This window comes from Bombina bombina, chromosome 5 (assembly GCF_027579735.1).
Source record: "Bombina bombina isolate aBomBom1 chromosome 5, aBomBom1.pri, whole genome shotgun sequence".
Lineage (NCBI taxonomy): Eukaryota > Metazoa > Chordata > Amphibia > Anura > Bombinatoridae > Bombina > Bombina bombina.
The window spans coordinates 616,501,039-616,514,258 of NC_069503.1; the positions used below are offsets into that span (position 1 = coordinate 616,501,039).

Here is a 13,220-nt window from a genome sequence, read left to right on the forward strand (position 1 = left end):
GAAAGTTCTGTTTTTGATGGCTATTTCCTCGGCTCGAAAAGTCTCTGAGTTATCTGCCTTACATTGTGATTCTCCTTATCTGATTTTTCATTCAGACAAGGTAGTTCTGCGTACTAAACCTGGGTTTTTACCTAAGGTAGTTTCTAACAGGAATATCAATCAAGAGATTGTTGTTCCATCATTATGTCCAAATCCTTCTTCAAAGAAGGAACGTCTTTTGCATAATCTGGACGTAGTCCGTGCCCTGAAGAAGTTCTACTTACAGGCAACTAAAGATTTTCGGCAAACTTCTTCTCTGTTTGTCGTTTATTCTGGACAGAGGAGAGGTCAAAAGGCTTCGGCCACCTCTCTCTCTTTTTGGCTTCGTAGCATAATACGTTTAGCCTATGAGACTGCTGGACAGCAGCCCCCTGAAAGAATTACAGCTCATTCCACTAGAGCTGTGGCTTCCACCTGGGCCTTTAAGAATGAGGCCTCTATTGAACAGATTTGCAAGGCTGCAACTTGGTCTTCACTTCATACTTTTTCCAAATTTTACAAATTTGACACTTTTGCTTCTTCGGAGGCTGTTTTTGGGAGAAAGGTTCTACAGGCAGTGGTTCCTTCTGTTTAAATGTTCCTGCCTTGTCCCTCCCATCATCCGTGTACTTTAGCTTTGGTATTGGTATCCCATAAGTAAGGGATGACCCGTGGACTGAACACACTTAACAAGAGAAAACATAATTTATGCTTACCTGATAAATTTATTTCTCTTGTAGTGTGTTCAGTCCACGGCCCGCCCTGTCTTTTTTTTGAGGCATTTCTAAATTTTAAATTATAACTCCAGTCACCACTGCACCCTATAGTTTCTCCTTTGTCTTGTTTCGGTCGAATGACTGGATATGACATGTGAGGGGAGGAGCTATATAGCAGCTCTGCTTGGGTGATCCTCTTGCAACTTCCTGTTGGGAAGGAGAATATATCCCATAAGTAATGGATGACCCGTGGACTGAACACACTACAAGAGAAATAAATTTATCAGGTAAGCATAAATTATGTTTTTCCATGTTCTGGGTGTAAATTATGCCAGTATAGTTCCAAGACAAAACAGTATAAATTAGCCCAAACTAAAATATGACATCAGTGAAACTATCAGGTGCCAGGATAAAGGAGTTATGTACATGATAAAATGCTCCTGCAATAAGCAATTAATTGGGGAAACGACTAGAACTCTTAGGGAGAGAATCAGGGAACATCTATGGACTATCGGAAAAAAACAAAACAAAAAAACGACTTTTACACCAGCACTTTAAGGAGAAACATAAACTGACAGATTTTAAATTTTGGGGAATTAAAAAAGTGTTACCTAATTGGAGGGGAGGGAATTTTAACTACTTAAAATAGAATCAGAAACCATTTATACACTACAAACCCTCCAACCTCAGGGACTTAATTCAGAATTAGAAATTTCCGTTTTTCTCTAAAAACATTTTGCCATGTTTGCAATTTCCACTCCTTGAATCACATATATAATATATATAACCCATATATTAATGACCGATGATACAAGACTATTTACACAAGTCTCACATTTGACAATTATTCCCTGACATCAGATGGTTTCTAGATTATATAGGACATCTAGTCCAACACCTGAAATCTAGATGGATTATAACACTTATACCACCTTTTGGATGACATATGATATATACTCTTATAATTCTTTCTTTTAGTAACTAGTTTTATTAAGTTTTAAAAATGGTTATATATTTTTTTTTTCTTTTTAAATGTTGTATAGTTTTTTCAATATATATTTTATACCACATCTTCTGGTCTAATTATAATACCACCTTAAGAGACAGTGAGAATGTATTGCACCAATGCACCTTAAAATAGAGGGATGTGCCACAAAACATGACCCAATTAAAACCAAGGAAATCTAACCTATGGGTGAGAAGGACTATCTTTAAAATGATCAATTGAATATGTTTGGAGTATCTTCCCCTCTAGAAGCCCCTCTATGGTGAAACGCGTATATTTACTGCAACATTGCATGCAGAGATAAAAGGATTTATTCCTGGATAACAGGAACTCCAGAAAGGCCCCAAGGCATTTAAAGCTGCACTCCAGCCCCTTGTGTGGACTCTATAGTTTGTTACAGCTTAGGAGAAAAGCCAGGACAAGGACCAAGGAGTACACAGCAACCCACTGTAAAACTGGACCCCAGGGATCTCCACCATTATCGTTTGTGCTACGAGTGGTGACTGTTCACTTATTAGCTCCGTATTTGTCGCTCAAACTTAGAATGTACAGATATATCTTTCAATTTGTGAATTTATACATCACTATAACCGTATCACACTTTGGCACTGAAACGGATGATCCTATAAGAAAAGGTATCGAAGGCATCTGATTAACAGGTCTATCCACAAATTGAAAGAGGGGTGTGTGAACCAACCGTAAATCAGATTGGAGGTGTGTTAACGGAAGAGACTACGATCAACAACCACGAGCCATTCGACACTCTCTGCTATAGAGAATAGAGGCTCGCACCTAACCACCAATTAGAAACTCTGCTAGGAGTCTGTAATTGGACAAAAAAAAAACACTAATAACTATGAGTCTTTTAGGCGTTCAACACCACGGCTAACAAAGGCTGCCATCAAACCCCTCATCAGATATTTGTTTTTTAACCCCACGAACAAAGAGTAAGGTACCTTACGTTTCATTGACCGACGTGTCAACACATTTTTTATTCAGTTGTTCTGTTGCATATATTGCACATATCGCATATGTTATTTTTGATTGCTTGAGATAGGCAGACGTCCCTATTGTTTATTTTAGCTTTATATGTTAGCAATATTTATTGCAAGATCACCTTTTAATTAATTGACTAAATTGTCAAATTTTTATATATATATTTTATACAACGCAGAGTATTCCATATTCTTATGCTAGCTATTTATCATAGTTCTATAGAGAAATATCAGAGCAAACCTACTCTGGCTTTCAAAATAATAATATCTTGATTGAAGTGAAATAAATCCAATCTTCTTCAGACACAAAAACGTCACCTCCTCCTTGAACCGAAGGCAAAGAGAATGACTGGGGGTTGTGGGAAGGGAAGTGATACTTAACAGCTTTGCTGTGGTGCTCTTTGCCTCCTCCTGCTGGCCAGGAGTGATATTCCCAACAGTAAGTGATGAATCCGTGGACTCACCATTTCTTAGGAAAGAAAAAAAGCCTTACCCTCCAGGATCAGTACTGTGGAGCAGACACAGCATCTCAAGGTGTGACAGTCTCTCAATGCTGACAGGGGCCTGAGTGAAAAGGGAAAAAACAGTGTAACTTATTAACACTGGTTACCCAGGGGCTGTTAGACTGATTGTCTGGAACATAAACAGAGAACATTCCCTGCACATCCAGACAATAACCTTTATCACCACTCTCTCTCACTGAGAGATTTACATGATTACTTGCAAGCCCCAGTCCTCTCTTGAAGGGAAAATACCCATTAAAGGACTATCCATATCTTCTGATACTTTCTCTGCCATCCTCCTATAGTGACGAAAGGCAAAGAATGACGGGGGAGATAGGGGAAGTGGGAGGGATATTTATAGCCTTTGGCTGAGTGTCTTTCCCTTCTTCTGGTGGCCAGATGTTGATATTCGCAACAGTAATAAATGAAGTCGTGGACTCTTCCTGCCTTTGGAAAGAAAATATTAATTTCTGATTTTTTTTTTATCAAAAAAACATTTCTGCATGATTGAAATTTAATTCAAAATGTAATTGTTATTACATTGAATACTTCCTTAGTATTTTACTTGTTGCCACAAACTAATGAAAAGCACATACATGAAAGTAACTGCATAAAGCACATACAGTATATGTTTAAGGTTTAAATCATGCTATCACTTGTTTAAAAATCTTGTAGGATGACTCAACACAGTGTAAACACAAGCAGGTTTTTTAAGCAAGTAGCGTCATGATGTAATTTCCCAACGCACGTTTTATGTACAAATCTGTGGTTTTAAAAAAAGGACAATAATCGTCAATATCGAATCAAAAGCATAGCTATAGTCTATCTAAAAATCCCATCAAGCATGAGTATTGCCTTGTCCAACGATGTTGTCATTTAGCCATTCACATACCAGTAGTGATTAACATCACCATGTGCGTGCCTGTTAATTTTGCGCATGCATGGTACATGAAAGGGGAGTCACAATCAGGCTGACGTAAACACTGAATTGGTGCTTATGTTCTGATTCAGTATTTACTTGGATGCGAGCCAGGAAGCTTTGCAAAGCTATTCTTTACAATATGTAATCTAAGTAAGTGTAGGGTAGGTGGGACCGCTCTACCTAATCGTGATGTTTAGAGTGGGCGGGGCTGCTCTATACATTGCTGCACTGCTGAATGAAGCAGTTGAGTGGCAGAGGAACCACAATGATTGACATAATTAAAAAGGATTAAAATATCAAAGTACTTTTTTAAAATAAAAAAAATAAAAATGAATGCAGTTTTCTTATACTATATGATTTGACTAGCAGTCAAAGTTGTTAATCAATCACTTTAACTACAAACAATAAAGCCAGTTGAACATTTCCTACTTATGAACACTAGTTTACAGCTACAGCAGGGTGTTTCCTTGCTAAAGGGCATTGACTGCTATATGCAAATGCACATTATACCCATGAACTAGGAAGCATTAGTAGGAAATACAAAATTGATATTCCTGTAGTAGTTTCAATTTAAAAACATTCTACTTAAAGGGACATGAAACCCCAAATTTTTCTTTTTTATGATTCAAATAGAGAATACAATTTAAAACCAATGTAAATATACTTCTATTATTTAATTTGCTTCATTATTCAGATATCCTTTGATGAAGAAAGAGAAATGTACATGGATGAGCCAATCACACAAGGCATGTGCAGCCACCAATCAGCAGCTACTAAGCCTATTTAGATATCGATTTCAACAAAGGATATCAAGGGAAGAAAGCAAATTAGAAAATAGAAGTAAATTGGAAAGATGTTTAAAATGGCATGCTCTTTTTAAATCTTGAAATAAACAAAATTTTAAATTACAAGACATTTCTATCACCTATGCTGCTATAGAGTAAGAAATTGGCCAAGACTAAATGTTTTTAAAACAAACTAACATCCCTTTTTACTGTAATTGTTTTCCAATAGCCAGACTCGAACTATTTGCCTTACATGTCTGAGCAAATACAGTCTTGAGTCGGCAGACAACAAAGCTCTCCACTTTCAAAAAGTCAGTATGAAATGTAGTCTTTTGCAGTTATCTGTTTAATTGGTAATCCCCCTTGATGACAAAAAGGGCTTGTTATGCTCCCACAGACCGCAATGTGCATGACTAGCATAGCTCGTCATGCGCATCGAAGTGGTTAAAGGGATACTAAACCCAAAAAAAAATTTCTTTGATGATTTTGATAGAGCATGCAATTTTAATCAATTTTCTAATTAACTCTTATAATCAATTTGTCTTTATTCTCTTGATATCTTTATTTAAACAGCAGGAATATAAAGCATTGGAGCCGGCCCATTTTAGGTTTAGCACCACAGATAGCACTTGCTTATTGGTGGCCGACATTTAGCCACCAATAAACAAGCATAACCCAGGTTCTGAACCAAAAATGGGCGGGCTCCTATGCGTTGCATTCCTGCTTTTTAAATAAAGATATCAAGAAAACGAAGAAAAATTGGTAATAGGAGTAAATTATAAAGTTGCTTACAATTGCATGCTCTATCTGAATCATTAAAGACAAAATGTGGGTTTATTATCCCTTTAAGTAGATACAGTCCTACAAAGTAAGCTAAGAACTGCACAGTCTTTCCTTTGATTATGTAAGACTTATGTTGTTGATCTCTCTTCAACTACACTGATAAAACTAAATATTTAGAAATAAGACCTGCACTTATAGTTTATGACTGATCAACTGTATATCTAGTATGTAATAAATTGCTGCCTGCTTCATTTGAACTTATCAATATGTAAAGTAGGTACAATTATTACAGGTTTAAAGACTAAGCCCAATAAAATGCAGTATAGCTTTCTGATAAGAAATACAAATATAAAAATGAAGTTAACATGTTTTCTCAGTGTGAGAGCCTAGAAAATTTCACCTACCTGTGGCCACAAGCCATTAGACTGAGCCCTTCGCCTGATCTCCTCTACTGTCTTTTTGCGTGAATCCTGATCTGAGCGAGATACAAACACCGGCCGAATATAGTTGATTAAGGCTATGGGGAAATTAAAATACAGGATTAATACAAACATTTGGTTAATAACACAGTTTCTCACTAGTCCAAAACCAACAGCCTAGTGGAAATACCCAGGTGTGTGTGTTTATCTAATATTGCAAACTGAAACAAGCAAACATCTGTGGGTTAACACTATCTTGTCACTTGACAAAATGCATCTGCACAATTTTAAATAAAAAAAATCATGCAGTTTATGATGATTTGCTTACATTGTAACCACCATTTTAGAATGAGCTACCTGAATCATGTAATCGCCTCCAGCTGAAGGTATAACACATTATTATTGAAGTAAACCTTTGTAATGAAAGATACAGTATACCAAGTCACTTTTATATAGTTTAAAGGGAGCTTTAAAAGTTAAAATAGTAGTCTCTAATTTGTTACAGTATATAATTCTTGCATTGCTGAGCTAAACATTGCAACTCCAGAAAAGAACATAGCAGATATAACTGCCAGTCACCAGAGTGCCGCTCCTCAACACTCCTGACTAGCAATATCTAGTGGGACTTTACTTGCTAAGGCTTACTGCGAGTTTAACCCACCACTTTTTGTAAAGTAAAAAGTACATGCACTAATGATTTAGAGCCAGACATTTACATTAGAATCCTTCTGCCTATTTACAGTACACATCAGCAAGTTCAGCGCTCATATCATTAGGTTACGGTGTGGCAGACTGTAAACCTGTCCATATACATTAAAGGGTCAAAATTAAACGGTCATGATTCAGACAGAGCATCTCATATTTAAAAAAATAATTTACTTCTATTATCAAAGTTACTTTGCTCTCTAGGTATCCTTTGCTGAAGGTAGGCTGACATGCACGTGTCTTTAGCAGTCTATGGCAGTAGTGTTGGCAACTATGTATAACATTGCTATAAACATTGTTGCAAACACTACTGCCAGATAGCTAAAAGACATATGCAAACTTCTGAGCTCACCTACGCTTACCATATAGATAGGGTTGTATTCATTGTATTCATTCCCGTGGAGTTCTTTATGTCATCATTACTAAAATGCAAGTCTGTCAAAAAAACTGAAATAAGGGGGCAGTCTGCAGAGGCTTAGATACAAGGTAATTACAGATGTAAAAAGCATATTAATATAACCATGTTGGTTATGCAAAACTGGGGAATGGGTAAAAAAAACTAATTATGGTTACCAGATAATTTCCTTTCCATCTGTATGAGGAGAGTCCACGGCTTCATTCCTTACTTGTGGGAAATGCAGAACCAGGCCACCAGGAGGCGGCAAATACAACCCAACCAAAGGTTCAAAAACCTCCCCCACTTCCCACATCCCCCAGTCATTCTGCCGAGGGAACAAGGAACAGTAGGAGAAATATCAGGGTATAAATGGTGCCAGAAGAACAAAACCAAATTTAAGTCTGCACAACAGAGAATTTGGGTGGGGGCCGTGGACTCTCATACAGAAAGAAAATAAATGATCTGTTAAGCATGAAAACGGGAGGGTAAAAATAGAGAGGCGGATCCTGTTCTAAGGGCACCACAGCGTGCAAAAACCCTTTTCTCCCAAAAGCTGCTTCTGTCGAAGCAAAAACGCCAAATATGTAAAATTTAGAAAAAATAAGTAAGGAAGACCAGGTAATTGCCCTACAAATCTGATCCCTAAAGGCCTCATTCTCAAAACCCAAGAGTTGAATGAGCCTAGTGTCCCGCTGACTCTATAAGCTAAGCGAACATGCTCCTCAACCAGAAAAACAAGGAAGTGGACGAGGTTTCCTGCCCCTTACGCTTCCCAGAATAGACACAAACAAGGGAGAAGTTTGACAAAACTCCTATGTAGCCTGAAGATAGAACTTCAAGGCCTGAACCACATCCAAGTTATGAAATAACCCCTCCCTCAAAGAAGATGGAAAAGGCCCCAAGGAAGGAACCACACTCTCTTGAATGATGTCACGATCTGAAACAACCATAGGAAGACAACCTAACCCAGTACGAGGAACAGCCTTAGCCGCAAGAAATACTAGGTAAGGAAACTCACAATGCAAGGCAGCCATCTCAGAAACTCTGTGCGCCGAAGCAAGTCAGTAGAAAAATAACCTTCTAAGACAGAAAATTTTAATGTCAACACCATGCATAAGCCCAAATGGAGGCTTCTGCAAAACCTAGAACAAGATGTAAACTCCAAAGAGGAGCACTAGATCTAAACACAGGCCTGATCAAGTCAAAGCCTGAACCAAAAAGACTGGACCTCTGGAAGCTCTGTGAGCTTCTCGAACAGTAAAACAGAAAAGGCTGAAAACTGTCTCCTAAGGGAGCTAACAGAAAAGGCCCTCCTCCAGAGCATTCTGGAGGGGGGAAAAAAAAAAAGGATCCTGGAAAACCTGGCCTTATGCCAGGGGGATCCCCGCTCTTCATGTCAGAAGTAGGTCCTGCACCCCTTATGATAGGTGCAACGATACACCGGTTTATGAGCTAAAATGAGAGTATAAACAATCCTTTCAGAAAAACCTCTCATGGCTAAGACCAAGCGTTCATTACACGCAGTCAGCCTCAGAGAATCTAAATTGTGATGAACACAAGGACCCTGCTCCAGTAGATCCCTGTAAGAAGGTCCATGGAGACGAAGCCCCTAAACTGAGATACAACTTGTAGATATAAATGGAGCAGTGTCACTGACAGCTGCTCCTGCTAGGATCGAACCATCCACAACAAAGAGTGACATGGCCGAAAGAGAAGAAGGTTAAAAATAAATCTCTAAGGAATGCTGATGTCCAGCATATTCTGGATGAAAAAGCCGGAGCCCCACATGGGTTCAAACACACCTTCTGCTACAGAAGCGGTGGAGCTAACACTGACGCAGGGAATGATTGTAGGGGACAACCGATCCTGAAGAGTATGCTCATAGAGGGAGTCGCTGGCAATGAGCCGAAGTAGGCCTCTGCCCACCATCAAACACGAGACCCCCCGATTAGCAGGAAGAACTTTCCTTCTCCAAACGAAGATCTCCAAAAGAAGATCTCCCCAAAGAGAGGTCCCAACTGGTATGAACCCAGAAGACCAAATCCTCCAAGCAGAATGCTCGCTGAGTAACCAAAGGAATAATTGGAAGGAAACTCCCAACCCACGGGCCTCCCTTGGACACTCTCTCCCCATGGACAAGGAAGCGATAAAGTCAAAACTGCCCTGGAAGAGCTTAAAGGACCAGTCAACACGATAGATTTGCATAATAAACAAATGCAAGATAACAAGACAATGCAATAGCACTTAGTCTGAACTTCAAATGAATAGTAGATTTTTTTCTGATAACTTTAAGAGTTATGTCTATTTCCACTCCCCATGTGACAGCCATCAGCCAATCACAAATGCATACACGTACCATGTGACAGCCATCAGCCAATCACAAATGCATATACGCTTATTCTGTGAACTCTTGCACATGCTCAGTAGGAGCTGGTGACTCCAAAAGTTTAATTATAAAAAGACTGTGCACTTTTTTTTTAATGGAAGTTAATTGGAAATTTGTTAAAAATTGCATGCTATATCTTTATAATTAAAGTTTTATTTTGACTGGAGTGTCCTTTAAAGAGAAAACATTTTATCAGAACAGGGAGATATGAACGGAACATTGGGATTGATTCCCCAACCGGTATTCCATGCCAAAGTCTAGGCCTTGGCTATGTATATCACTCTCCACCCTCCGCTTCAACAAAGACCAGGAGGAGGACTGGAGGGCATAACCTGAAAGCTAAATTTCGCAAAGATCTCAGGAAAAATTCCTGTCCATAAGACAAAACAGCATCCAAGATCCACCCTGGTGTCTACACCAGTCACTCCGGTCTAGATCCAACTCTGAGGATCGAAAAGGCACGAGAAAATCCCTAATGGTCTATTAAGCAGGCGAAGGTAAGAAACCCAGAATAGCCAAGACCCGGGAACTACTGTAAAATCTGGAGCAGGATACTGCCACCGTAACCCCCAGATCCCAAGAAGGAAACCTAGTATCAGAACGAGGTTTACTGTACGATACGGTTCCCAAGAACCGGATTTGCTCAAAAAGGATGAAACAGGAAAGACATCCTTCTTCCTAACAAAGTAAGGGAGAACCTTACATTCTCCAACGAAAAAGAAGATCTAATAAGCTCTGCTTAAAAATTAAAACGACTAGAAGACCTTCCCCCTATTAGGGCATGCACCAACAGTGGAGGAAAATATTCTCACAGTGCGATAGATACAGGGACAATGACTCCAAAAGTCACTTGAAAAACTTCCCTTTCTCTGACAAGACAATTGCCCAGAAAAGCAGCCTAGTTCTGGCATCTAGAACCCCTAGATCCATAAGGTCCAGCCTGTTAACTGGGATAGATGGGTCTGCTGTACCTGGACCGGAATACTAGAAAAAAAAAAACTCCTTTTCTGGTATAGAAAGAAGGAGCAGACCCAACTAGTATTGACAACAGGTCCTGCCTGTCATCTAGGATACAACGTATCTGCCGGAACACTCAAAGGCTAAAACAAAACTCCACCAGAACAACTGAATAATCAAATTAAAGAAATTAAGCTCCGAGGCTTAAACTTTTCTCGAAACCGGAGGAACTATCACCTTGAACAGAAATCTATAAGCCTCCACCGGAAGTCTCCAACATTCTCGACCATTAAAAATCCCATGTGACGAAACGTCTTTCTAAGAAGAGTTTCTATAACAACCCAGAGCTCTAAAAAAACTATACAGAACGGAATAGAAAAGTAAAATAAAACAGGCAAGCACCCTGAAAAAGGAAATTTATGCTTACCTGATAAAAAAATTTTTTTTTGCAATATGACAAGTCCATGGATTTCATCCTTACTTATAGGATTACGCCTCCTGGTCAGCAGGAGGAGGCCAAGAGCACCACAGCAGAGATGTATATATAGCTCCTCCCTTCCCTCCCACTCCAGTCATTCAACCGAAGTTAGGAAGAGAAAGGAAAAGCCAAGGTGCAGAGGTGACTGAAGTTTAACAAAAAACAAATACCCGAAATGACAAGGTGGGCCGTGGACTCGTCATATCCTAAAAGGAATAAATTTATCAGGTAAGCATAAATTTCCTTTCCTTTTACAAGATATGACGAGTCCACGGATTTCATCCTACATACAATACCAAAGCTATAGGACACGGATGAAAGGAAAGGACAAGACAGGAACCTAAACGGAAACCACCACTGCTTGAAGAACCTTTCTCCCAAAAACAGCCTTGGATGAGGCAAAAGTATCAAATTTGTAAATACTGGAAAAAGTGTGAAGAGACGACCAAGTTGCAGCCTTGCAAATCTGTTCAACAGAAGCATTGTTTTTAAATGCCCATGAGGAAGCCACAGCCCTAGTAGAATGAGCCGTAATTCTTTCAGGAGGCTGCTGTCCAGCAGTCTCATACGCCAAACGGATGATACTCCTCAGCCAAAAGAGAAAGAGAGGTAGCCGTAGCTTTCTAGCCCCTACGTCTCCCAGAAAAAACAATGATTAATGAAGATGATTGACGAAAATCTTTAGTCGCCTGCAAGTAAAACTTCAGGCACGAACCACGTCCAAGTTATGTAACAAACGCTCCTTCTTAGAAGAAGGGTTTGGACACAAGGAAGGAACAACAATTTCCTGATTAATATTCTTATTAGAAACAACCTTAGGAAGGAAACCAGGTTTGGTACGTAAGACCACCTTATCAGAATGGAAAATAAGATAAGGAGAATCACATTGTAAAGCAGAAAGCTCAGAAACTCTGCGAGCAGAAGAAATAGCAACCAAAAATAAAACTTTCCAAGATAACAACTTAATATCTATGGAATGCATAGGTTCAAACATAACCCCCTTGAAGAACATTAAGAACTAAATTCAAACTCCAAGGAGGAGCAATTGGTCTAAACACAGGCCTGATTCTAGTCAGAGCCTGACAAAAAGATTGAACATCTGGAACATCTGCCAGACGTTTGTGTAGCAAAATAGACAAAGCAGAAATCTGTCCTTTTAAAGAACTTGCTGACAACCCTTTCTCCAATCCTTCTTGGAGAAAAGATAAAATCCTGGAAATCCTAACCCTACTCCATGAGTAGCCCTTGGATTCGCACCAATAAAGATATTTATGCCAAATCTTAAGGTAAATTTTTCTAGTAACAGGCTTACGTGCCTGAATCAAGGTATCAATGACCGCATCAGAAAACCCTCGCTTAGATAAAATCAAGCGTTCAATCTCCAAGCAGTCAGCTGCAGAGAAAATAGATTTGGATGATGGAAGGGTCCCTGAATGAGAAGGTCCTGCCTCAATGAAAGCTTCCACGGCGGCAGAGAGGACATGTCCAGATTGGCATACAAAATCCTGCGAGGCCACGCAGGAGCGATGAGAATCACTGAAGCCCTTTCCTCTTTGATCCGAGCGATCACCCGGGGAAGGAGAGCAAACGGTGGAAACACATAAGCTAAGTTGAACAACCAAGGCACTGCCAAGGCATCTATCAGTTCGACCTGAGGATCCCTGGACCTGGATCCGTATCTCGGGAGCTTGGCATTCCGACGAGATGCCATAAGATCCAACTCCGGTCTGCCCCATCTGAGACCGGCTGCCCCACTCTCCCGGATGGAACGTCTGTCTGCTCAAGAAATCCGCTTCCCAGTTGTCCACTCCTGGGATGTAGATGGCTGACAGATAACAAGAGTAAGCCTCCGCCCACCGAATTATCTTGGATACTTCTGTCATCGCCAAAGAACTCCTTGTTCCTCCCTGATGATTGATGTAAGCCACAGTCGTGATGTTGTCCGACTGAAACCGGATGAACTTGGCCAAAGCCAACTAAGGCCAAGTCTGAAGCGCATTGAATATTGCTCTCAATTCCAGAATGTTGTTTGGAAGTAGAGACTCTGGCTGAGTCCACACACCCTGAGCCTTCAGGGAATTCCAGACTGCCCCCAACCTAGTAGGCTGGCGTCTTTTGTGAGGGTCTGCGAAAGCACGTCCCTTGGGACA

The 13,220-nt window shown here is 39.9% G+C and overlaps 1 protein-coding gene across 1 annotated transcript in view; it reads right to left on the minus strand.

Moving 5' to 3' along the window:
- The window catches only part of LPCAT1 (lysophosphatidylcholine acyltransferase 1), a 451,016-nt gene that overhangs the window by 211,379 nt on the left and 226,417 nt on the right, over nt 1-13,220 (minus strand). The window contains exon 4 of the mRNA XM_053714577.1: nt 6,133-6,245. Within this exon, the coding sequence (XP_053570552.1) occupies nt 6,133-6,245 (113 nt within the window). The remainder of the gene's footprint in view (nt 1-6,132; nt 6,246-13,220) is intronic.